Source organism: Nesoenas mayeri (assembly GCF_963082525.1).
Source record: "Nesoenas mayeri genome assembly, chromosome: 1".
In the NCBI taxonomy this organism is placed as follows: Eukaryota; Metazoa; Chordata; class Aves; order Columbiformes; family Columbidae; genus Nesoenas; species Nesoenas mayeri.
This window is the reverse complement of record NC_137541.1, coordinates 180,475,019-180,500,916: the sequence shown is the minus strand read 5'-3', so window position 1 is coordinate 180,500,916 and position 25,898 is coordinate 180,475,019. Positions and strand designations below refer to the sequence as shown.

General features: G+C 39.5%; 1 protein-coding gene across 2 annotated transcripts; it reads right to left on the bottom strand.

Annotated features, from left to right (window-relative positions):
- Positions 1-1,295: 1,295 nt before the first annotated feature.
- On the bottom strand, positions 1,296-25,893 carry WBP4 (WW domain binding protein 4). Of its 2 annotated transcripts, XM_080355924.1 has the most exons (10): positions 25,767-25,893; positions 19,412-19,484; positions 17,886-17,948; positions 17,650-17,773; positions 16,642-16,854; positions 15,841-15,896; positions 12,677-12,743; positions 10,581-10,708; positions 9,333-9,589; positions 1,296-6,500 (listed from the first exon to the last, which is right to left on the bottom strand). In XM_080355924.1, coding segments are annotated over exons 1-10 (1,191 nt in total). In that variant the 5' UTR covers positions 25,769-25,893; the 3' UTR covers positions 1,296-6,292. The 2 variants fall into 2 exon arrangements, with proteins under 2 accessions (XP_080212050.1, XP_080212051.1); XM_080355925.1 differs by lacking the exons at positions 19,412-19,484; positions 25,767-25,893 and adding an exon at positions 18,487-18,507.
- Between the last annotated feature and the right edge of the window lie 5 nt (positions 25,894-25,898).

Sequence of the window (25,898 nt, the reverse complement as noted above, 5' to 3'; positions counted from 1 at the left end):
GCTGAACAGCCCCAGTTCCCTCAGCTGCTCCTCATCAGACTTGTGCTCCAGACCCCTCACCAGGTTTGCTGCCCTTCTCTGAACTCTCTCCAGCCCCTCAATGTCTTTATTGTAGTGAGGGGGCCAAAACTGAACACAGGATTCAAGTTGGGGCCTCCCCAGTGCTGAGTACAGGGGGACGATCACTGCCTTAGTCCTGCTGGCCGCACTATTCCTGATGCAAGCCAGGATGCTGTTGGCATTTTTGGCCCCCTGGGCACACTGCTGGCTCATGTTCAGCTGCTGTCATCCACATCCATGTGTGTAACTGAGACCTTACCCGTGGATGTGATGCTGCAGCTGGCATAAAGCCCCAGCTCCATCTCTCTTCAGCTCCTGGTGACTGGCATGGAACGTTGTTCCCGGATCTTTCATTTCCCTGCTGAGATCTCGAGTGGCAGCACCGCACCCTGCAAAGAATGACACCAGACTTAAGCTGAGCCTAGAAGGAGCCCTTTCTATGCCATCTTACCTTCTGCCTAAGAACAGCCCTGGTACCTTACCTTTGATTAATTTAATCAACAGCGTGCACAAGAAAACGTCTCAGAAATCTTGGAACTACAAATGAATTTATTCACTGCTGGTTCTTATTTAGCTAAAAGGAAGAAATAACCAAACGCTGTTAGCAACAGAACGTATTTCCTCGTCTGGCACAACCGTGTGTCTATACGATAACTTATTTTCTCCTGGCTGCTTAATACACCTGGATAGTTTTTGCACTTTCTGTGAAAAACGTTGCCAAAAGATCATGTTGACAGAATGATTTTTTTCAGTAAAATAAATGTGATGAAATAATTGACATGCATTCCCCACCTCTTTAAAGAATTATCTTTAGCTATCAGGGCAGTGTTCATCTTTCTTAAGACCAGCAAATATGAGGACTACTGAATCACAATGTTGCCATCGGAAAGTTTATATATTCCGCTACATTCTGAATGTTGCTGAATAGAAACTACAACAAACCTTACCTGAACTCCTCTAGAATTTTAAAATGAACAATTTTAACCCAGGTCATTTGTTACTCATAATTGTTGCATAGAATGAAACAACTTCCAGTAACCGCTTAATGCCCTACTGGAAGGCACCCAGACACTACGCTGATGACCACAAAATACAAGTGTTTATTTTAAGAAGTATTTCCATATTTACATACCTCTTTTAGTTTATATTTACCCCAGGCCCCATTTTTAATAGAATACATGCCCATAAATCTCTCAGGTTGTCCTAACCCCTTAAAAAGACAAACAACGGTAATATAGATTGTTCAAATGAAAGCTTTATTTTGTATTCTCATATAAACTCCAAGAGCTTCCAGTATTTTGTAATTGCAACTCAGAAGCTGTTAATGAGAAACCAGCTGTTTAACTTTGCAGACAATACTTATAAACTAAAAGAAGTGCTTTTCAATCACTCTGATGTTCTTCACTGTATCTTTGGCTAAGCAAGCCATTAAAATCCACTGTCTTCAGCCCCTGGTCTCTGTGATGCTGTCTGCTGGTTTTTAACATAGGCTACCTCTGCTTTTACATGGAAAATCAAATCTGCATTTGCTGACATTCTCCGGGAATCCTCTTAGGCAAGTCTAGCCTTTTTTATTCAGCTTATTTGCAACACTTTTTGCTTTGCACAGAAACTTCTATTCAAGTTACATCCCAAAACATTTCACAAAGCTAAATCTGTTAATCACACAAATAGTTAACGCAATTCCTAAGTTAAATAATTTAGCAGGTAGAAGGAGAGAGGACTTCAGAGGTAGATACAAGAAACGCTGGAGAGATACGGCTGACAAAACAGACCCGAAGCCTGGCAGCAGCAACTAGCAGAAGGTTGAACAGACAACTTTTGTACCAACAAGCGAAAGGATTGAAGGAGGAGGAATGGAATGCAATGAAATCTGTCTCAGGAGAAAACAATTATCATGAAATTCAACGGAGCACACGCAGTTCGGTCTCGAAATAGCCCGTGTGGTGTTTGAAAACAGGTGAGGCAGTACTTGGAAGCGGGCAGCAGAAGCGGTCGGTGTTAAGCTGGGCTCTGCAGGCACGGTGGCCCCTGTCAGACAGCGTGAAGCTCTCCCAAGGTCCGGCGGGGCAGGGAGACGGTGGGCACTGGAAAGGCGGCACAGCGGTGACACGTAGGTTTGCATATATAGGAATACTGGAGGAAGACGGTTTGAGGAAGACACCAGTAAGGAGAAGAGTACTAAAAAGGGGAGGCACAACTCGAAAAGCAAATAATAGAAATGAAGCTGTGAAATGGTTTTTTACTCCCTTTCTGAGATGCCAAAATACGCACTGAAATAACATCTTTTTCAGGGGTTAAAGAAAAAAAAAAAAAGAGAAATGTTTTTATACATGCATAGATTAGTGAATTTAACTCAGATCTATGTCATGACCAGCCTTCACACTTCCTGTATCTGAATATTGGGACTAGATGATGCTGCAGCACAGATTCTCTCTATGAGGGTCAAACAAAAAGCAACCTTTACCCTCCTGGGAAAGTCTGAATTTCAGTCTACAAATTCCCACGTGAAAGGTTAAAATTTGTCTTAGCCTATGTAGGAACCAGGATTATTCTATAACCCAGGTCAAATCGAGCAGGTGGTCTCTGCACAACTCCTGACATAACAAATGCCCAACAAAATCATTTTATTTTTTAGTATATGCAATAAGTTTGCTGCTAAAGGCATCACCAATTTCAGGCAGGCTCTACCGTAAAAACCACACACACCAAAGAGAAGCATCCTGTAATGCTAAGCTGCCCCTCTAAACAGACACCACAGGTGAAAGATGAGGCAAGGAAACAAAAACACAGAGTGAATTGACTTGCTCAAAAACCACACAAAAGAAACCAGCAGAAATGGCAATGACTCCCCCTTTCTCTTCAGCTCTCCTCCTCATATTGCTCATAATACCTATGACAGTCTATAAAGTCAAGGATGCAGTCCTCATTCCAGGATCTTGCAATAAAAGCAGCCAAGCAGATAAAAACGTGCTGCATGATGGAAAACGGACTTGTCAGAAAACATTATTCTCCTGAAAACGCTGTTCTTCTGAAACAGTAAAAAGAACGTTCCTTTGTCAAGAGCCAGCGCGGCCCAAGGAAGGGTTAGCAGATGAGGAGCATAATGATGGTAATACCGACAGGATTCCTATGGCAAATTCCAAAGGCAGAAGACTTTGCAGGGAGATCTGTGCAGAACAGATGTCCTGGGAAAGCAGCGTCTGCCTTAAATCTCACACGAGACAGTATTTTTGTATAGAAGAGAAAATATTTAGTTTAGATACACAATAAGGAAATGAAATGACAGCGAGGTGCAAAATTAAACAGTGCCTTTGGATATACCAAATTTGATTCAACTGGCCCATATTACACTTAGGGACAAAGAATAAACTTCTCAAAGTGACTTTCAGAGGTAGTGGAGAGACAAGTGCTGTATTTCCTTATGAAATGCAGGCGTTAGAAATCACATCACCAAAAGCAAGTGTATAATACTTAAATTAATTTTACTAGCAGTGAAAAAAGAAAACATGATCTTTTTTTCTTAATGTTTTGGTTTGTCTATTTAACACAGTACTTCACAAAGACCTTTGGTTCATATTACAACTAACAGCAGCTCCTCAAAGAAACAAGTTTTGAACACTTTTATTTTCAGATGTTTTTAAACATCTGCTGGAGCAATTTAGTTACAGGTATCTTAAATCACTGCCTAGGACCACTTCAACGTGACAAGACATTTTTAAGATGCTAATATTTTGGGAACCTCACTGAAAGGGGAAAGATGTCCTCAGAGGATATTAAAAGCAGAGCCTGCACAAAGCTGTACTACTGTATAAAACTGTACTAATAAACAATAAAATCATTTTACAGAGATCATAAAGGGACGAATATACGTCAGGCCTGAAGTAACATAAGCAGGATGAGTACAGTAGTACAAAACAAATTCGTAAGGCAAAAAAAAAAAGTGCTTGAAAGGAAAGCATGATCACTGTCAACTCGGCAGTCGGCAATGGCCGAGGAGCAGAAAGAGCCAGTTGTCCTGGGGAATCACAGGGCAGCCACAGCAGACAGCACGATGCAGTCATGTGAAAGGCAAAAGTGGTTTAGGGACGTATCAAGGGTTATTTCCAATACGCTAAGGAAGCATTAGTGACATCAGGCGTGGCCTTAATCTTGCTTGAACACAGGAGCCCGGCAAACTCAGGCTGGAATGGGTGAAGAGAAGTGCTGGTGGAGCACTGAAGGTCCTATCACACGAGGACGCTTTGATTCCCAAGAGAAAAGACGTGATGGATTCGAGAGGAAGAAAAGCTACTTAGGTGAAGGGCAATCCTTGAGTAAGTTGGGAGGAAATGAGTGTAAACTGGTCACAAACACAGAGGCTGGAAGTTAGAGCTGGCTCCTAGCTGCTGGAGTAATGTTGAAATAAGAATAGGAACAAAACCTGAAAAATCTGCTTTTTAACAAAGTGCTTAATAAGTTTATGAAAAGGAAATCTGGCAACCTCTCCTCACTAGAAAGATTTCTGTTCTGGCCTTGCACGGGAGGTCTTTCATGTGGAGCACATGTACACTTCTGCATCTGTGACTGTGAGAGTATCCAGCACGCATCCTGCATCTCAAAATGACAATTTAGGGCTAGGTATTACAGGAGACTTTCACATTTCTATCTATCAGAAGAAACACAACCACCTCGATGAAGCCAAAGAAACACATGGGATTAAACACAATACCTAATTCTCTTCTACACACACAGAAAATGTCACAGAATAGAAAAAAAATTAATTTTAGCTTCCTTTGTAACACACAATAAGCCACATTCCCTGTCTTGTACTCCTTTCTCCATTGACTGACAGATCAACAGTCATTTTATCAATGAAGTTCAAGCTCAGCAGTTACCAGCTCTATTTTGCTGTGGCTGGACTCTGACAACGGTCTGAACTGCACCCTCTGTTCCTGACTGAGACTCTCCTGCACAAAACACTGTGAACTTTGGGAACAGAGCCATGTTTTTTAATGGATTCACGATTCGAACTTTCTGGCGCGCTGTTTGATACCTGGAGAAGCGATAAGTGCAGCTGTATTCTTACAAAACCAACGAATCTTGATGGGGCTAAATGCAGACCAGTCCCACCAAATGAAGAAATCAAATCTACAACCCTCAAGAAAACATCCAAGCCAGCCTGGACAGCACACTCATCAGTTTTGTGTATCCATCTTCTGTTTTCCTCTCCCTCTGGTATGAAGACTGATGATGCTTCAATATACTGGGCCCCTCTCAGCTCAGCGAACTCTGCAACTATTCAGTGTGCTCTTAACAGCAGCCAAAACCCATTGGCCTCAAAAAGGTGCTGTCTGCTGTAGCAGGGCACAGGTCTTTGGAATATTTTTTCATTAAAATATCAGGTGATTTTTTATTTTTTTTTTACAGGGAAAGAGAGAATAAGAAAAGACCAAAAAAAAGAGAAAACTTGATGTGTAAAAAAGAAAGAAAAATTCAAATAGAGATGATAATAAAGCAAAGTACAACAGGAAGACACTATAGAAATATCTACTCCAACAGGGGTGGTTTTGTTGCCATTATTTAAAGATTCAACAGGTTTAAACCTTCTGCAGAGGTTTAGTACACTTATCATGCACCTACACAAATAATTTCTTTCAGAACGTCATTTGAAATGAGTGGCACTGATGTGACTAACTCCTCTGAAAACAGCTTTCAAATTATCTATTTGAAATGTTGGCAATCTCACCACCTACTCTTTTGCAAGTGATAAGCCAAATGTTAGTGAGCACAATATTTTTACTCATTAGTTGGGAAGCTACTCCAGATAAACAATCTGGGGGGATGATTTCACTCTCTGGTACATGCCATGGATCCAGTTCCTCTGTAAAAATAAAACATCTGCATCATTTTTTCTTGCCAGATTAAGGATTACTACGTTCTCCTATATTAGAAAAGGAGTAAAAAACCTTACACAATATATTTAAAACAGTGTACACAGAGCAAATAAAACTTAGATGGCATGGTTAAAATGAAAAATAACTGTATTTACAATACTGTGCAAGTAATATAACACAAACTTCCATTCTAAAACTCAATCATGTCAAAATAAAATAAAAAACATTACAACTCACATTTTAATACCTATAAATCCTTAATTTCTATCCAACATTTTCTTTATAAAAGCCTGTTTAAAATATTAAACTTTTGATTCACTCTAGCTTAAACAGAATCTGAAATGATTTGTTAAGTATTACTGATCACTTAGTCTCTGTCTTAAGTTTCTCGATTTTCCATTTTCAAATTTCCTCTTTTTAAATGTTGGCACCCCTTCTGTCAGGTCTCCAAGGGAGGTGACTGTCTTCTCTTTGAATATCACTGTCTCATCTTCTGGATCCTCTATCACTGGAGGCGGCAGACTGTCACTCTCTGTAGTAGGAAGCTCCAGGTCGTCTTCATCACTGAGAGAAGAGAGGAAAACATAAAAGGGTTAATCCACATGGAGAAAACAACCTGGTGTACTGCAGACAGCAACATTCCTATTTAATTGTCAAAGCAGTTTTGAGTTAGATGCAGTCTTCTAGCCAAGATCACCATAATGACAGAGATCAAGAAAAAGAAACACGTTTGTTTCTTCTGTGTGGGCTGGCATAAAAAGTAAAAAACTAAAACCTCATTTTCTATAAAATTTATAGCAAGGCCCAAGCACTCATCTTGTACGTAATCCCGTAAAAGAGAAGAGGGCGGCATGCATGTAAATTTAAGAAGGCTGGGGTCAGTGAGTGACTGGCAATGGCTCACTGCCAAAATACTCGAGTAGTTTCCTATAGGTGTCCATCCCTGAGGGACTATATGACAGAACAGAGAAGAGGCTTAGAAAATCAGCCAATGACTCCAAGTGGGGAGAAGCAGCTCTGGAAGACAGGATCACAGCTAATACTGATCTGAACAAAACAAAGAGATTGCCTAAAAATGACCAATCAGTTTTAGGAGGTCAACAGCAAAACACTGTGTTCTACAAGAATAACCTGTGACACAAACATACGACAGAGAACAACTGAACAGTTTGCAGACAATGATCTAAATCACAAGTCCATCAGGGATCCCACCAGCATAACACTACTGTAAAGATACACCTTGTGTTCCTGGTCAACCCATACAAGAAACCCTTCAGTACTACTGAGTGTTAGTCTGATGTCAGCTCATGTACTACACCTAGTTTCAGGTCCTGTTCTTCAAGGAAGACATGGATCAGCTCGAGCACACAAAAATGATCCATGTGATTTAAATCAAGTCAAGAGAATGCAACTGTTGCAGTATCCCTAAAATGTAAACCTCCTGAAAATGGCGGGCACCGTGCCTAGTCTCAGTCAAAAGAAAATAATGTACACCTGCCATTTCACAGAATCACAGAACGTTAGGGATTGGAAGGGACCTCGAAAGCTCATCCAGTCCAATCCCCCTGCTGGAGCAGGAACACCCAGATGAGGTTACACAGGAAGGCGTCCAGGCGGGTTTTGAATGTCTGCAGAGTAGGAGACTCCACAACCCCCCTGGGCAGCCTGTTCCAGTGCTCTGGCACCCTCACCATGAAGAAGTTTCTTCTCAAATTTAAGTGGAACCTCCTGTGTTCCAGTTTGTACCCATTGCCCCTTGTCCTATCATTGGTTGTCACCGAGAAGAGCCTGGCTCCGTCCCTGTGACACTCACCCTTTACATATTTATAAACATTAATGAAGTCACCCCTCAGTCTCCTCCATGCTAAACAGATCCAGCTCCTCCAGCCTTTCCACATAAGGGAGATGCTCAGTTACAAGTGTGTCTTTATCAAGACCGTTTGTTAACGTACAGACTCATATATAAGGTCCAGTAGCTTAAAGCACTTTTTATTGGGCAAAAACCAAAAAGAATTTATAGGCTCTGGATTCAAGGAGCAGCTAGCTGGTCCAGTACAAGAGGTGTCATGTGAACCGATCAACTGACATTATCATCTCCAAGAAGTGCTTAATTTAGTTCCAACAGTGTCAAAGCTCTATTAACTGAATAATTCAGAACTAAAATGTGCTGAATGGTGTAAGTATGAGGGAAAAGACTGATCTCGTTCTCCCAAACCCAATTTATCCAGACTTCTAGAGGGCCTCATAACAAGACACTGCCCACAGAAGACAGTTTGCATCACAAGAAAATGCGCATTATGCAGTAAAACAAAAGAAAACCAAACTTCTGATCAGATGCGTGTCATCAAAACATCTGCAGTAGATCAGTTAGACATGGGAGGGAAAGACAGCTTCCAGATTTAAAATTGGCATAACTAGATTACACGTTTTGTCTTTCTTCTCCTTATTTAAATGATGACAGAAAGTGTCTCCCACCACATTATGAGAGCCTCCAGGACTTTCATATAGAGACAGCAGAAAAGGTTGTGGTGGATTTTGTATTTGCTTAACTTTGTTTTGAAATGAGGGAAGTTAGGGAGCAATAAAAACAGTTCAACCAGAAGTCTTTTACTGCAATACTGGGTGAGAGTAAGACAAAAAACTGGAAGTGTTTTTAGGCCGAGTGAACAGTTAAGAGTCAGTACAACACCACAGAGCGAGAAATGGTTCATTGATTGCGTAAGTAACTCAGACAAATATCATCAGGCTTAGGTAGAAATTGCTCAGAGTTTAAAAAAGCATACTCATTATGTCAGCAACTATTGATTCCATAGGGAAAGAATTCAAAGCAATGCTAACCCAGTATGATCAGGATCAGGTTGCTGCTGGCCCTAGAAAATCAAGATAGATCTTGAACTGCAGGCATAGTTAGCCCAACTATTATAATTACTCATAGGAAAGAAACAGAATTCAGCCTGGAAGCTGGAGGCCCTGAGAACGCTGCCTGTGTCGCTCAAGGCTGGAAACAGTCAAAGACATAGTCACAAGAGCTCCTGAGGCAGCTGAACCAGATTGTTGAAGGAGATGATGTTAAGGAATACAAACTTAGATTAACTACATTTATATAGTTGATACTCGGCCTCTGAGAAAAATGGCGGATGGCAACGATCCTTTAAATCATGTTAAATTACTTTGTACTCATGGTGAGCTTCTACACTAAAACCAAAACTCCACCAGTATCCACTGTGGAGAGCTGTTACTTTAAATAATCACTGCGCAAAGAAGTGTGTTTGGGCTACGTTTCCAATCACTGCTGTGCTAATTCTGCCAGAATTCACAAGAAAAAGCTTCAGCTCTTGAAAATAAGTATTCTGGAAGCAAGTATCATGAAAATAACAACAGTAAAAAGATCCTCACCCTGGTTCTTGCTTCTGTTCTTCTTCTTCTTTTTCTTTCTCTTCTTCTGCATCTGCTTCCTTAAGCGCTCTCCATTTTCCAAAGGTGTTGGTCTTGTTAGATGCATCACTGGAGGTTTCTGGGGAAGCTGACGTACTCCTCTCTTTATCAGAAGTTTCTGCTGGCTTAACTTCTCGCCATTTCCCATAAGGAGTTAACTTTTTAGCTTTGGGAGGTTTTTTCCCTTCCTCTGATTCGTCACCATTATCTCCTTTCCTCTAAAGAGGAAAAAACCCACCTTAAGCAAAAATGCCTAAATAAAAACACAACGTAGCTTTATTTTACATCTTTTATTTGCTATTATCTACTATTCATACTTTTCAACCAAGAGCAACTTGAAATGCTAAACTTATAAGAAAGTATATAAATTTCTCTCCTTGAGCTTTCATCACATACAGAGTTAACAAAAAAATCTTAAATGTTACAAAAAGTTAAAGTTGGAAAATCCAATCTATCAAGGCTGAAGTTAGCAAGGAGTAGCCAATACAAACTTACTATAAAACAATTTAGCTTTTTTTTTAAAGAGGCAAAAATTCATATACAGCTTTCTGTGCATGCAGATACACACGCTTTGCACCTAATACCTAAAAGTATTTTCTAATGATGCACGTTGATACAAAAATAGATATTTTAGAATTAACACCTGTCTATGAATACGTTTGATATTTACATTGTCTCTGTCTGTTCTGAACTACCAGTTTCAGACACACTATCTGACCCAACCAGAGCCATAATCACACCTTCTATCTTAAGTTTTAAATATATAATTGATACAGGTTTCATACTATGTGCTGCCAATGTTTTTCTCAATTAATAAGGAAACTACAACCATGTCCTTTTCAGTCACTGGCATTCCCTGAAGGTCTCCCGGCAGTCACATCTACCAACGTAGGTTAGAAGTCATACCTCACACTGAAATTCACATATTTTTGTGGATTATTTCAGAGAGATGACAGTGACCTTTCTCAGAGAACATCACGTTTCTTGCAGAATTCAATGAAGGCAAGATCGTGCTTTCTGTTCCACAACAGTGCCACCGATGGGCCAAATAATTGAATAAAGATTCATTTTGCTATTCAAACAAGTGCAAACTTCTACTTTTAGTCATACGGTTTGACCACATTACAATGAGTACAGCCTACCACAAGAGATAAATCATCTTATGCTAGAAAATACTCTATGTAAAATAAATCTGAAGAGAGAATTTACCTTGAAATTTGTTTCTGAACTCTGTGCTTCATTTTCACTGTCTTCTGAGTCTGAGTCAGAATCCTTGTCATGTTGATTCTTCTCATTTGAAGATGAAACAAAACCAGCTGGTTTCTCCCATGTGGATACTGTCCAAGATATTTGAATAACCACATTATTTATGTTTCTAACTCCAATCTGTCATTGCTTTGACAACATTACCTTCCAGAAGCAGTGCTGCCTTACGCAAAAATGCAGCAAATAATTTAGCACAAGGCTTCTGCCTTTGTTCGTTATGTTTGTTTTAGTAAACATAATCAGAAAGATAACATTTCACTTCCCAGCAGGGATACTGTCATGACAGCTGAGTTCGCTGTTGAAAAGAAAAATATCATGCATGGTGAGCTGCGATCCACAAGACTGTGGTCCCTCTCATGCTAACGCAGAACAAATTGCCCTCTAGAGATGCCAATTTGATTTGAGTTGTCCATTGATTACAAAGACAGGGTGAGGTGAAGAACGCCAACCGCGAGCCTCAGCTCTCTGGGCAGACAAACCTCTTCCCTGTGCTACTTGGCTCAGTAATGTTAGGTCTCTTAATTAAAGAGCTGTCAAGTAAGGAAAGAAATACAAACATTATTCTGAAAAGACACGGAAGTATCTACAGGATATGACCTCATTTTCAATGAGGAGGTAGTATTCCAGCAAATATATTGAGAGGAAATACTTAAATAAAAGTTGAGTCAGTGGTCTTAAAACTGGTTTTAGTAACAGTAAGACAAAACTACACCAACTTTCAACCTATAATTTTATATAAGATTTCACATGTAATAAAACTACTACTTTTCCAATTATTTTGTCTATTTCCAAAGAAATCCCTAACTGAAAATAACATTTAACAGGTATGCTTCTAGATGTATCTCGAAGAAGTAAAGGTGTAAGAAACCGGCAATGACTGGCTTCGAATGAACAAAACAGCCTCCTAAGGGTACTGCTGTCATGTATGTAGCTTTAGACCAGTAACTGAGAAAGTTCACTTTCCTCGATGCCACACAGAGCCAGTGGAGTAGGGCACAGCCTTCCAAAGCAGGACTTGTAGCAGGAGCTAAGCCTAGTGACACTAGCCTCCTATATTACACACCCAAGATGAGACACCATGATCAGTCCCCTTGGTTAACTATCTGCCTTGTTTCCAGAGGGTGGGATTAGCACTAGCACTAGGTCATTTTCAAGCATTTTCAATATACTTGCAGCTATATAAAAGCAAGGGATCACTTTAAAATCTCACAAGCCAAAGTTTTACCAAATACGATTACAAAGACATTCTTCACGTGTGTCATGTGTCCATGAAGAACTTTAAAAAACAATCCAACCAAAGGCATAAAATGTATCTGAACTTAGAAGGCAATGTTTAAAAATAACCAGCATCTCATTTCCCTTTCAAAAGGAAAAAAAAAAAGGCAAATCATTTGAGCAGGGGAGTGGCATGCTGAAAAACTGAAAGGCTGTGGGGTTTTGTTCTATTCTTGCCATCATCAGGAATGCCACTTCATACCTAACAGCAGAAGGAAAACTCATAGCCAGCATAAAATCATTTGCTCTCCAGAGAGGCATCGCTGACCTTAAAATTATTCAAACAGATTTAGAAAACAGATGCCTGTTCTGGAGGAGTTACCACAAAGTTCCCCATGTAGGGAAAGGAATTGGGAAAAGATGTAGGAGGTAAGACTCTGGACGCTTTTATCAATGCTATGTCAACAAGAGGAAAAGTTTAGGAGCTTTTTATTCAGTCCTACATACCTGTCGAAACAAGATCCTGCCCCTTTCTGGTTTCCAAACTATAATTGCAATATATATGTAGAAAAGACTAACTCATATTTTAGAGTTACAAGTTGAATATCAAAAAAACATATGAAGCACAAATGCAATACACACTGACAATACAGCTATAAATCCAGCACTGACTTAAGCAACAAGTATACTTCAACTAACATAACAGCTTAAAAAATACAAAACTTAGTAATGGCCTTACAATGTGGTTATTTGCGGAACAAAACTCATCTCTCAAGACTCTGACTTTTGAAACAGAGCCTAACTGGAAAACAAGCTCTCCTTACCTCCTGTTTGTGTGTTATAGTAGTAGGTATGACCATCTTCAGTGACACCTTCTACCCACTCTGCTGTCTAAGAAAAAGATATAGCAGCTAATTAAAAAAGAGTTTTAAGGATCAGCCAAAGCATCACTTGTAAGACTATTCAACCCCTGAGTAATTTTTGTTCATTATAATTTTACTGTTTTAAAGCGTGAACCCCTAAAGTTTTTAGAAAATACCCCTTTGACTCAAATGAGATTGACTTGTTTAACTTAATATACTGCAAATGCACATATACTTTTTTTTTTTCAAACAGTGGATAATTATTATGAGGCAATATAGTAAATTTTGTCATACAGTTCCAATTTTTATATATAGGCCAATATCTTACATGTTTTTTATTTTCTAAAGTATTCACCCCTGAGGTTGTAATTTCCTGTTCGTGCCATTATCTTTAGTAGAGATTGGCAAAAAATTCTCTGGAAGACTCAGAGTTTTGTGAGAGTCACAGAAAACTAGTACCAATAAATATTAATACTATCATAAATTAAACATAAGCAAACAAACAAAAAACCTTCTAAAATTTATCCCAAAATAGATCTTCACCAAAAATAACTGAAGAATCAAACTTTGCAGGAATGCATGCCAACAAATTTACTTCTTTAGTAAATCATTGATCTCAACATAGCACTGTTTTTTCCTACTGATGAATAAATACATACGAAACATGGCAGAAGTTGTTGGTGTGGCTTTGTGGATGCACAATTAAAATAAACACGTGTTGCAGAATCAGCCTCAGCTAATCAGTCATTACACATAACTTAAGATCTTCCTTAAGAACCCAAGTTTCACCAACACTTACACATAGTACTTCACTGTTCCTTAAGTACCTCCTGCTCCCCATATAGACAGAAGATCCATGCAGCTTCACCATACATTATTTTTGCATTAATAAATGTCCATGTGTGTGTATACAGAAACATACAGATGGGCTTTTCCACACACATACCTACATATTTACTTAATAGTCTAATTAAACTTTGTTACTGTTTTTAAAAACACAACAAAATCAGAAGTTAACGTTCTTGCACTCGCTCTGTAAACAGGAAAAATTGTACCAGTAGGTTCAGAGCAGGCAAAGGCAAGAAAGTATTCAGTGAGCAAGTTCCCTCAAGGTTTTGCTCTTAGAATTTTCAGTGTGCTAGTTTTAACAAAAGAAGCAAAAGGAAAAATCATTTTATGTAAACAGAAAGAGGACGAAAAACTAGTCTTAAGTACAACCTACCCTTTTTGTTAGAGCTAGATCCTGAGAATTTTAGACGTGGTTCTTCGAGGTTTTCAGCAGATACTTGACACAAGGCATACCAAGTATCCTACTACACAAATGCTAACAAGCATAATGTCAATTTAAATGAAGTTACAGGTAGTCTACAACATGCCTTTGTTTTACTCTGTTCTCTCCACCTCTTGCAAAGTCTGAGCAGCAATCTAACATGCTCTAAAATAAGGAGGGCCTGTGAATCTCACTTGCACTACATCTCGCAAGCATGCCCTTTAATTTCTGGGCAGTGAGTCCTTGTTAGAGAACTGGAATGTTCCCAATATCTTTAGCTCAGACTAAATACGGGAGCAATCAAATGCTTGCTTTTAGCAACCGCGAAAATAACTCTAGACACCACAGAGTCACTGAGCCAGGGTGAGGGAGGAAGGGTAAAATACAGACATCTGGCATGAGAGAGATAGCTGAGGCCAAAGGTGTATGTTTATGATATAGCCCAGATGAGCTAGCTTCAAATTGTTGCCAAGAAGGGAGCTCCTTCTCTCCTCCATCTGCTCCCCCTGCACCGGCATTTCACTAATTACACGGAGAGCTGATGGAAGGAAATCAGCCCACAAAGCACTAACCTAAACTGTGGTGTCTTTACTCCCTGAACTAGCTGGGCAAATATGCACCAAGGACCATACAAAATAAGGCACAGGACAGTGGAAGGCTACAATAAGCCTGACTTTAAATATTGCAAAGCTACGCCTTGACTGAAGAGATACAGTTGAAGTGCTGGTTAACAAGTTGTGCAAAACTGCAGGATAAAGGAATCTGAAAGCCAGAGTAGCGTATGATGGGCAGCGAAGCGTGCGGTCTCTTGGGAATGAACACTGGCTGGAGAAAGCCTGCATTTCTGAGATAAAACACTGCCTTAACAGGCAGACAAGACCTCATGGACATTTTGTGAATTGATTCAATTGCCTAAAAAGATACAGAATTATAACCATTTTCTCTTGTGATTCCAAGTAACCCAGTACCAAGCATAGGCTTCCTTCTGAGGTGCGACAATACAGAGCTACAGAATGTCAAGCACCCCGACAAAGGCAGGTTTTTTGATCTCTAGCATAAAATCCAACATTAGCCAACAATGCTGACTGTAAATCATACTGTACCTATGATGCCTATCTTGAACATGGGAAAATGCAACATCACTTAACAATCACTTGAATTAACAATCACTTAAGTGTTGTAATGTTGTGAAGCACAAAAATCCTGGAGTGATAAGTAGATTATAATAATAACAATAAGAAATCTTTCTGTCTTTGGACTATTCTGCAAGTTTTCCTGTGCCTTAAATACAGAAAATAAAGTAATATGCTAAAAGATTGCTTACACATAGGTTCCATGACCATACGAAACCCATGAAAAAGACAAGTCATCACATAACTGCATCCTAAAGCAAAAACAAATAACAAGTACTCTTCTTATTTTTTTAACTATCTGACAATTCAATCTCACTGTTTCTTAAGATAAAAGAGTCTTAACTATTTCAAATGTCTATGATTTGAATTTTTAAATTATATTTCATTCACAAAAGGTTGAACAGAATTTATTCAGAATTTCTCCAAAGCTTTACATTTTATGGGCTGAAGCTTAAAAACGCTTATTCTGTAAAAACACAACTACCACTATATCACTTCTCTTCCCTTGATAAACAAATTAGCCAAAAAAGATCAGGTGAGTAAATTTTCAGTTCTCATACAGCATATCATAAAATATTCTATATATTCAAATTATGCTTTCCTAAGTTTACTAAGAGCAAACAATTTATCTTTTGCAATCAGAAGACTTGCAGATTGCTCGGCTTATTTCTTATAAGTGTTTACAAGGGCAAAGAAAAGTATGAATAATAGTATTTGATTACCGTTTGTGAGTTTTGAGAGTTGCCTTGGAATCCTTTAGGTTTCTCCCACTGTGATTCTTAAAAAACAAAAATATATTTCAACTCTGTTAATGTTTAATAATATTTAGAAAAAACAGATCTAAAGGGTATGATGCTATGTGCACACATACAAACGAGTTATATAGATGCACCTCAATGGAATATAAAACATCCTTGATCAAACTATGGTATGAACAATAAACCAAAGTTACAGTTACAGTTGGCTTTCTGGGAATAATCACCTTCCAAACTCTGTAAAACTATGACTGATACACGGATAACTGGAATTTTGGTACAAAAAAAGTGTGTGGGTTTTGTTTGTTTGTTTGTTTGTTTTAAATGGTAGCACAGGCCAGAAGAAACTAAACACACAAGATTTTTACCTTTTGGAAGTTATCTTATATGAGGAAAGACTAAGGTAAATAATAACAATAATCCATAACCTTTCTTTTACTTGGGCACAGTCAATTTATTTCACATTCCCAACGAGTAAGCTCCTTTAGGAAGAACAAAGCTATATTTTATACACTTCACCTCTGAAAGGCTAAACATTTCCAGGAACTCTGGAATTACTGCATTCTCCTATTGTTAATGAACAGCAAAACCAGTTCGAAGTTCTGGATGCCTAAATCCTGAGTGTTAAATATCAAAATTCCATCTAATTGTTCATATTGTAGTCATCAGCTTGCTACTGAGAGAGCAAAACAGTAAAGAGATGAAGGTAGACTTTTCTCATGTATATCCAATAACTTAAATCTACATTTGCTCCTCACTAGTTTTTACCTCCAGTTTTTGTGTTGTAGTAATATGTATAGCCTTCGGGAGAAAGCCCTTGCACCCACTCCTTCGTTTCACTTTTTGATGGCGCTGAGGTGTCTTGAGATGACTTTTTTTTCTTTTCTTTCTTTTCCTTTTTCTCTTTCTTCTCTTTCTTTACTTTAGTTTCCACTGTGTTACCTTGTGTTTTACTCTGTGTCGAACTGGGACCTACTTCATCTTAAAGAAAATAATACTTCCTTTTAAAAAAAGAGTAATAATCTGACTTTAAGTATTAGTCACTCTTGAGCAACAGCAAACAGGAAATTTTGTTCTTATGAGTATTACACTCATAAGAGGTAAACTTAAAAGATTATATTCACATAATCTTGCATTGTAGCAATACTACTGTGTCAAAAGGAAGTCAAAATATCAAAAAACGAGCAACATAAAAACTGTAAGGACCAATGAGCTCTAATTAAACAACAACAACAAGAAAATAAAAGACTTATGAAAATGACAAGTTTCTACAGGAACTTCAAACTACAAACTTTTTTTAAAGGATAACATGTTCACATAGACAGAACAAAGGTACTTGCTGAACTGGAAGCTGAGTAAGAGATTCTCATCTCCACTGTCTGAAACCAGTGGGAACCCAAACTCTCCTTCTCAATAGGAACTTTTGCCTCCAACTGGCAAAAGTGAAATATAAAATAAACTACGGGAGGCTGCACCGCTGATTCAAAGCACCGACTACAGCTCATTTCACGTTGTTTAATTTTTCTACACCAAACTGGATTGTTCCATGGACAAGAGGACACTGTAGCTAAAAACATTCTGTACTGCAACTCCTACTACTGGCAATCTGCGTACTCCCATTTTTTGGGAGGTTTTGGTTTGGTTTGGGTTTTTTTATGAGCAAACACAGTCCTGTAGGCCGCCTCTCATGTTCCCAGAACCTAATTTAAGAAAAAACATTCCTATTCAATATTCTTTCAATTCTGTCTTTAATCCTTTGGCAGCTATATGAACTACCTGGCTTAATTCCAAGCCTTTTCAAATCCTCTTGATATGCTTTCATTGCAGCTTCCTCCATTGCTGCAAATTCTTTTGACATGTTTTCTTCTTCTTTTGCTTTTTCCAAGCTTTTCTTTTTAATCTAAAACAAACCAAAACAAAACAAAAAAAAACCCCAGGAGAATAAATTAGACAAAGATGATAATGAAACAGATTAAAAATTAGTATTCATGCAAATAAGATATATGAGTTACCTCACTAATTCTTTTTGCCACATTTTCTTTATGATTCTTTCCTCTTTCATGAAAGTCAATGCTCTTAAAAGCAAGAAAAAACCACATATTATACAATTTTAATTTAGTTAATTTTAGTTAGCTAAAGTTTAGTTATACTAAACTTAGTTGCACAAGTCTAAATGTAACCTGTTCTGAAAACACTTACTGCAAACACTACAGCTATAAAATGGCTACAGGAATTCAGGAACACTGAGAAACAATCTACAAATTAAGAAAAAATCAGTAACACTCCAAAATGCTATAATGAAATTTCATGGTCTGTATTTATAAGATTTAAAATTTTTCAAATAACGCTGTTCAGTACACATATTGGAGACAAGTAACAGCGATTCTGAGCTCTGTTTCCATGCTATTCTTTCTAAGTATCATCCCTTGATTTTTTTTTACTTCTCAGTTTTCATGCAAACTTTTAAAAAAACATATGCCTTATTTAGAATTCCAAATATTAGCTATGGTCTTTAATTAGATCATGCCATGCTCCACAAATATTCCATGAACTTAAACTAGCCTGCAGGTCTGAAAGAGAGAGAAGAGAAGGCAAGGTGGGAGAGTTGGGTACCTAAGGACAACAGAACAGGCTGCAAGCCAAAAAGCTGCCAGAAGGACTGAAGCCAGAAGGAACTGGAGGAGTTCAGAAGCTCTACAGGTACAGCAGTGGGAGTCCTCATGTGATTCTCACAAAAAAAAAAAATCTGAGCTCATTCAGGTGTTCAAATGTTAGGTGCCTAAGCCTGACCTAGTGACCATGGAACTTCTTTGCACAAACCGAATCATCCAGGTATGATTCATCTCATTTAAAGACAGACTTTGGAAGTTACCCAAATCTCTCCCTTTACCATATATTTATTTCCAGTGACTACAAAAAGAGACCTAAACCAATTAGCTCATGCTTGTCATTCTGAACTGCAGGTATCTAACTGTAAAGCAGATGAAGCTCAGCTCCATGAGCACCCCTGGCATTGAGTCAGGAATGCAAAATCTATTTCTAAATAAGAAGCCAATGGGTCTCGTAGTCTGAAAAAGGCACCTGCAAGTCAGAAACACCTTTTTGTGACCCACTGATGTTTCTGTGGGCTGTGTAAAATGAAAAAAAGAAACCTACTTTAAATGGTTAAGAGTGCTGGCTGGACCAGGCCTACCATATACAAACAGGACATATGCCAGGTTTTGCTTTCTTTATGCATATGAGGGCTAGGAACAAAGTTTAAAGACAGATCAAAAGTTAAGTTACAGAATCTGCAGAAAAAGCAGGGTCAGATATTCCCATTCTTATCCGTACTGCCAAGTAGAACAGCACACACCATCTTGTATGCAGGTACCTGGCTCTCACATAATATATTTTGAATATCACAAGCATTACGAAGGCATTTTTAAACAACAAATGTCATGCATCAAAAGATGAGTATCAAAAGTGATCTTAAAAGCCTGTGATTTAAATTCCTAGTGTTTCAAAATAATTGACATAGTATAGTAGACCATCGTACAGGTCTGTTGTCTGCTATCCAGCACTTGCAGTAATCGCAGAATTTTTTAGGCTGAGATTTCCAGTAATCGGCCCTGGGGAGAGAAAAAAAAAAAGTATAATCTGAAACAATAATCAAAACCACATGCTTTTATATATATATATATATATATAGCTTCAAAATTATATTTGGGTGATTCAGTGCTAAGGTTTTTCTTTGGGTGACTCAGTGCTAAGGTGTGGGGGGGTTTCTTGTGTGTGTGTGTGTTTTGTTTTGTTTAAACTAAGTATGGAGATAAAGCAAGAATAGTTATATTGACTACTGTGTCCCATAAAGCACAGTTCGGTGCTGGGATTGTGCCCACCTGACCCCCCCAAAAATGCAAAATTTTTGCAACGGACGTGATGCCGTAAAAAACAGAAATACTAGACAAAGCAAGCTAAATAATAAGCTCTAGATACCCTAATTAAACACAGAACTGTCAGAAAAGTGCGATGGGAACTGTTTTTAAAAATGCATGCAATAAATGTTTCTAAGTGTACGACACAGTGAGCTCAGCAACACAAGGGTGCACTTCTGGACAACGTGAGCTACTGTGGGGAATCCCAGAATGGATTCTGACCTGTGGGGTCACAGACACAGCAGTAAATTACTTGGATGTTTCAGTGTAAAGATGTTGAGTGTTTCTGAACCATGCAGTTTAGGTAAGTTGCATATGTGTGAGGAAACTCAGGGAAAACTCTTCAGAGCTCAGAAATTATTTCATAAAAGTATTTAACAATAAAACAATCCCTCCAATGACCGTTTCTTCATCAAAAATGCTTTCTAATGCCAGGCTTGTGCAGAAATAATTCCATTTCTCATTGCTTGCAGCAATAGATTAAATGCTTTGGTCCAACAGAACACATTGCAGCAACAGACTTCTATGTTTTTACGTTAAAATTAAAAGGGATGAGGGGCAAAAAGAAAACAAAACCAAGACTGGACTGACAACATTAAAAAGGATCAGTCTAAAAAATGAATCTTTCCCTTTCTGTCTGAAGATCAACATACAGAGTTCAAAGAAAATACTTACTGACATTTTATTCAATAAAACCAAAACTTCTTCCATGCACAACAATATCACCCTCAAACCTTGTGACATGTGCAAGCAGATCTTTTGTAACAGAAACAGACCCGATTGCCTCAACTCTTAAAATTTAAGTAGATCTCAAAATACACTCTCCCACCAGTGCTTAATGTAAAAATATAGTTTATAAGAGACTACAATTACTTAAAAGCGTAAGTATGAAGGATATGCTCTGCAAAAATATATCAACCTATAAGCAATACTATGTTACGAATGTGTAGCTTTCCAAGCAATTTTCTGGAAAGCTAAGAAGCAGCAGCTGGGCTTTCCCTGATTTAAACAGAAATCTGCTCATCCCTAAATGGTGTACTTTAAAACTGGGTGATTACTTCGTCACACATTTAATTAAAAGGCATTTGAGACTTACATATCAAAATGTACTAAGGCCAAAGCCTGCGAAATTGAACTGTGGCTGGAAAATCAGCTGAGTGGGAGTGAGAAACTCAGAGCTCAGAAATACCTCTAGGTCCTTTTTCCTATTTGAACTATAGCTCCTACATTGTCTCTAAATCCTTCTAGATCATCGAAGACAACTTTCCAGCTAAAAGGTGGGTTAACCTTCCTTAGGCAATGGAACAATTCTGACAGAAAACACATAAATTTTAAAAGAGCCTCACTAAATGTTTCGGAGGTGCAAGAACAACTGCATATTTCTAGGTTTAACCTAAAAGGGCTAGCTCTTTCTTTCAACACAATCAAGTGTAAGTGCTAAAATTAACACTGTACAGCTGCGCCCACCAAAATTCAAGACCTGAGAGTGTGACTAGCTGTGTTTTCACAGCTGTATTTTCCACTGATTTCTCTCCTAAACGCTACTGGGCATCACATGTGTCATAAACCTCTGTAGCTACACAGAGAGTAATCATGCTGGAGAACCTGAGGGCACACCTGGGTTTAGTACTAATCCAGGTCTTGATGACAGCAGCCTTTTGTCTTCATCTCCTACTGGTTTTGATAAAGAACGGAGCTGGCTCTCTGCTGTTACATTTAAAATAAATGTCAATGATACTCTGTGCAGAAGACCTGATAACCTGGAAACCTCAAAACCTGCATTTCATTATTAATGGAGTTGTGTAAATTATGATCCCAATTCTGTGACTTATTGGCATGAGGAGTGTTATACGTTGAGTAATTCTCATAAACATTTTCCCCTTGAGTTCATGCCGCTCAAAAAAAGAGCAAGCTCAGCTGAAATATCCACTGAATAACATCTGCCACTGTAACAACGATGGAGACTGCAAAGCATCAATGGTGCTGCAATGAGAGCAAACCAAAGAGGAGTGTTTGGAAAGAAGCAGCAACTGAAGTGAGACCCCACTTTCCTGAGATGCTACAAGTGCTTCACAGGCTCTGGTCACAAGCCTGAAAGTTAATCCAGGTTGATGACAATGTTTAAGTATGTGATTTTTTTATTAATCTGCCAAATACAGGCTTGAGAGTAGATGCTGTTTAAGTGGTACAGAGGTCTTTTATACTAGAATAACTGTGTACAAATCAAGGGAAATAGTTGTTTTTAGAAGTCATTGCAGTAAAAATGGTACAGCTCTAAAGACTCCTTTTTCTTCTGCCTGTGCTTACATCAGTACAGTTCAACTTGATTCTTGTTTTCAGCTTTACAGTTGGGCCAACCTGCCAAGGACCAGAAAGCTGCCCAGCTAGCTATGACCACCACAACCACCTTTCTTCCTTTCACTAACACAGCCCGGAGGTCATAAAACCTGGCTCATCCAGGTTTGAGACTTCAGCACTGTACACATTTACTCCAGCGTGGCTATCCAAACAGGAGCTTGGTGACACCAACTCTGAAAGCTGTGCAAGTTTTATTGCAAAGCTCTACCTCCCCCAAAGGGTTTTGACAAAGTCCCATTCAGAGCCCAGTTTTCCAGAGCTGCAAGTCAGCTTGGCAACCTGCTACTGGGCACACAGGGAACAGAGTGGGACTGAAACAGATGGATACTAGGCAACTTGTAGACACACTGCTATAAACTTTCAGCCACAGTTGGTAATCCTGTACAAACTTGCAAGAAATGCATGTCTCCTAAAGAACAGTGATTTTATTTCAACTTTTACTGGTCAAAGCACCCTGGGCAGAATGTGCAACAGTTCAGAGGGCTAAAGGGGAAGAAGGGAGAAAGAGGGAGTGAACATCAAACCATTTTCTTGAAATTTTAATGGAATTATGAACTCTGCTGCAAACAGCTGTACAGTGCAAATAGAATCAATGTTACAACCATTTTCAGATTTCTGAAATTCATTTAAAACTTCAGGAGTGATCAGACAGGGAGGAACAAATAGCAGCTCTGCATTAACAGTACCCACCACATTCACCATTTCAAAATATATGAAAATGCTGAAACTCAGAGAGAAAACTCCAAAACTCAGGTATTTTTGCTTTGCATAGCTTGCTTCTTGATCCATGAGAATCACACAGCCTACGCTACAATGACAGCATTACACACTCCTACTGCATGTGAACCACACGTTTGGAAGCACACCAAAGGGACAGGTTCTGTCAACAACGTTCAGAGAGTGACCTGCAGAGTAATTCCAGCAGTACTGGGGTCCAGGATCCCAAACCGTCCACCTGGAGCTGCTTCTCCTCACAACTTACAGTGTCATTAATGTTTTAACAGGTGGTACAGTTAGCCTTCCTTCTATAGGGAAGCTCGAGAAACTCTCATAAAGAAGCTACCTTCAGCTGAGACCCCTTTACTTTGAAACTGAGCTGGAGGTTTTTGTTCTTACCACATATTGGCTGAAATTAAAAGGAGGTAGTGGGGAGGGAAAAAAAAGAAACAGCTGTTTCAGGTGTCTCTGAAGACAAGAAAAAAAATTGGCCATGTAAACAAAATCTGGAGGCATTTGCTTTGAATAGCTCTATTCTGAAACAACAAACTTGAAATTCGTCTGGGATGTAGCGGGGTTTGTATCAGGGACATAGCTATCCAAATGATAAGTCTTTAAAGGGGAATAAGCATCATACACATGCTCAGCAGTGTTCTTTGTTTTTAATATCTACAACCTCTGGAGATTTTACACAAAGTTAATACCTTCCAGCTTTCTTGCAGGTTTGAGCACTGAACAGCCTGTGTATGCATCATCCTCTTGAATACAGGTGTGTGAAGTAAGTAACACAGATTCAAGTTCCTGACTACAGAAGGAAATTAATTCGGAGCCATTGTGGCTGTTCTGTAACAGCCACTCAACAAAACAGTATCCTCAAATACTAATAAATGCTATTTGGGAATACTGCATACTTCTAAAGAAAAATAATAGTTCTGTAATGGAAAGAAGTAGAAAGAATGAAAGAAAAAAAAAATCACATATATTTCACAACAGACCCTCCTCCACATGGGAAGCCATTCCAGAACAGCTAATTCTAATTCAACTATCCCAGTATTGGCAAGACCTAAGAATGCAATGCTAAAATTGGCAGGAAAGGAGGGCAAAAAGGAAGAGGTTTTCTTGTACCATTAAGTAGGTTCCAGTGCCACAGTCCCAGTGACCCATGCTTCTAATAATTCACAGCAATTCCATTCATTCGTACTGCACTAATCCTATCCTAAAAGTTCTTCTTAGATACAAATCCTTAATTTTTTTTTTTTAATGGTATTTAAAAATAAGGACTTAAGAAAACAGCATCCCAGACACATCGAGTACATGAGGCTGTCCTACCTAACCTTAGCTTGTTTGCCTTCTAATATATCACGTAATATATATGTGGGGTCCTACAGAGTAGTACTAGATGGGACTTTTATCCACATGAAATAGGGCAGTTCTGTGAAGGTTTTAGTTCTTCTGGCCTTCAAATTGACTATATTTTGGTAATCCTTCTGTAAATTCTAATTTACAAACCGAGTGGCTGCCTGTTTTTATTACTATATTGGCCCCTACAGAACAACATACAAATCATAATGTCCCAAAATACAATCTGAGCCAAAAGCGGAGTCTGCAGAAGCTGCTCAGTCTGACCTGCATTGGTGCTGAAGATCATTTGCATGGATCTGCTTTGCCAGATCTCTTTTTCAAATTGTAAATTATGTAATTTGAAAAATAAAACTACAAATATTTTGAACCCTATACAGGAATGCACAAGGACAGGCAGACTTCTGCAAACACAGAGCTCATCTCCCCTAATTTTAGTCGTCTACAAAGTGAGATATCGAGTTGTCTGAGTTTTCCATGTCAACAGAGGGAGACTGTCATCTCCAAAACACCAGTCTTTCCATCCTAAATTGGCATCTGAGAAGCAAACTGAACTCCATAGGTCCGTGTTTCTTCCCTATACAAAGAACCTGAAGTGAACTGCCTGAGTCAGGCTTCAAAAGTTAAATATCTGAAGTCAGGGATATCTACTGAGGGCAGAGGTCTGCAGCTGTAGATACACAAGGATATGGGTTACGCCAAGAAGAATACGATAAGGAGCAGAAAAAACCAGCAACATAAATTGGGTCAAGACACTGTTCAGGTATAATTTTAGCAGTAACTAAAATTAAGAACGCTGCTGTATATCGTATCAATCTGCAAGACAGGCTCGCAGAAACCATCAAAATGGTTTATTTTCTAAAGAAATTTTTGATCTGGTTAAGATTTTTTTTTCAGCAGGGAAGTTAGGCTGTAATGAAAAGTAACAGAAACGAGCAAATCCCATTCATATAACATTCTTATTAAATAAAACACCAAAGTTTAGCATTTTTACGCCCCCTCCCCCAAATGCAGTAAGGCATTAACGCAAATTTTCTAATTAAAGACTTAAAAAAGGTCGCCATGGCCAGCGAAACTAAGACACCGCGGCTTTCTTTTTCCACACGCTTCACCCACAAGCGCCAAGAGGCCGCGGTCGGAGGGGGCCGGGGGGACCGACACCCGAGCGCTCCCCGCTGCAGGCCGCCCGGCGCCCCAGGCGGGCGGTGCAGCCGGCCGGCGTGTCTGCGAGAGATAAGGCGCCGAAAGTGCAGCAGAAACAAACAAACAGGAGCGGGGGTAGGGCGGAAGGGAGCAGAGACCAGAGCGAGAGGGAAACAACTCGGTGAGCGAGGCGGGGGTCGCCGGCAGCCCCGGGGGCACAGCCGCAGCCCGCCGGCCCAAGGCCTCCGCACGGCCCGCGGGGCCGGGCCCGGCCCACCGGCGTCTGCCCCGCACGTTGCCGGCGCTGCCCGAGCACGGCCCCGGCCCACAGGGCGGGGGGGGCGCTACGCACGGAGCTCGGCCGGCGCTGCCCGCTCCCTCCCGGCCCCCAACACTCACATCGCCGCTTCCCCGGCCGCGCTGCCGCACCGCACCGCGCCGCGCCGCTCCCCGCCGCTCGCAGCCAGCCGCGCCGCGCCGCTGGGCGGGGCCGGAGGGGAGGGAACGCGGCGACGGCAGCCGGCAGGGCTC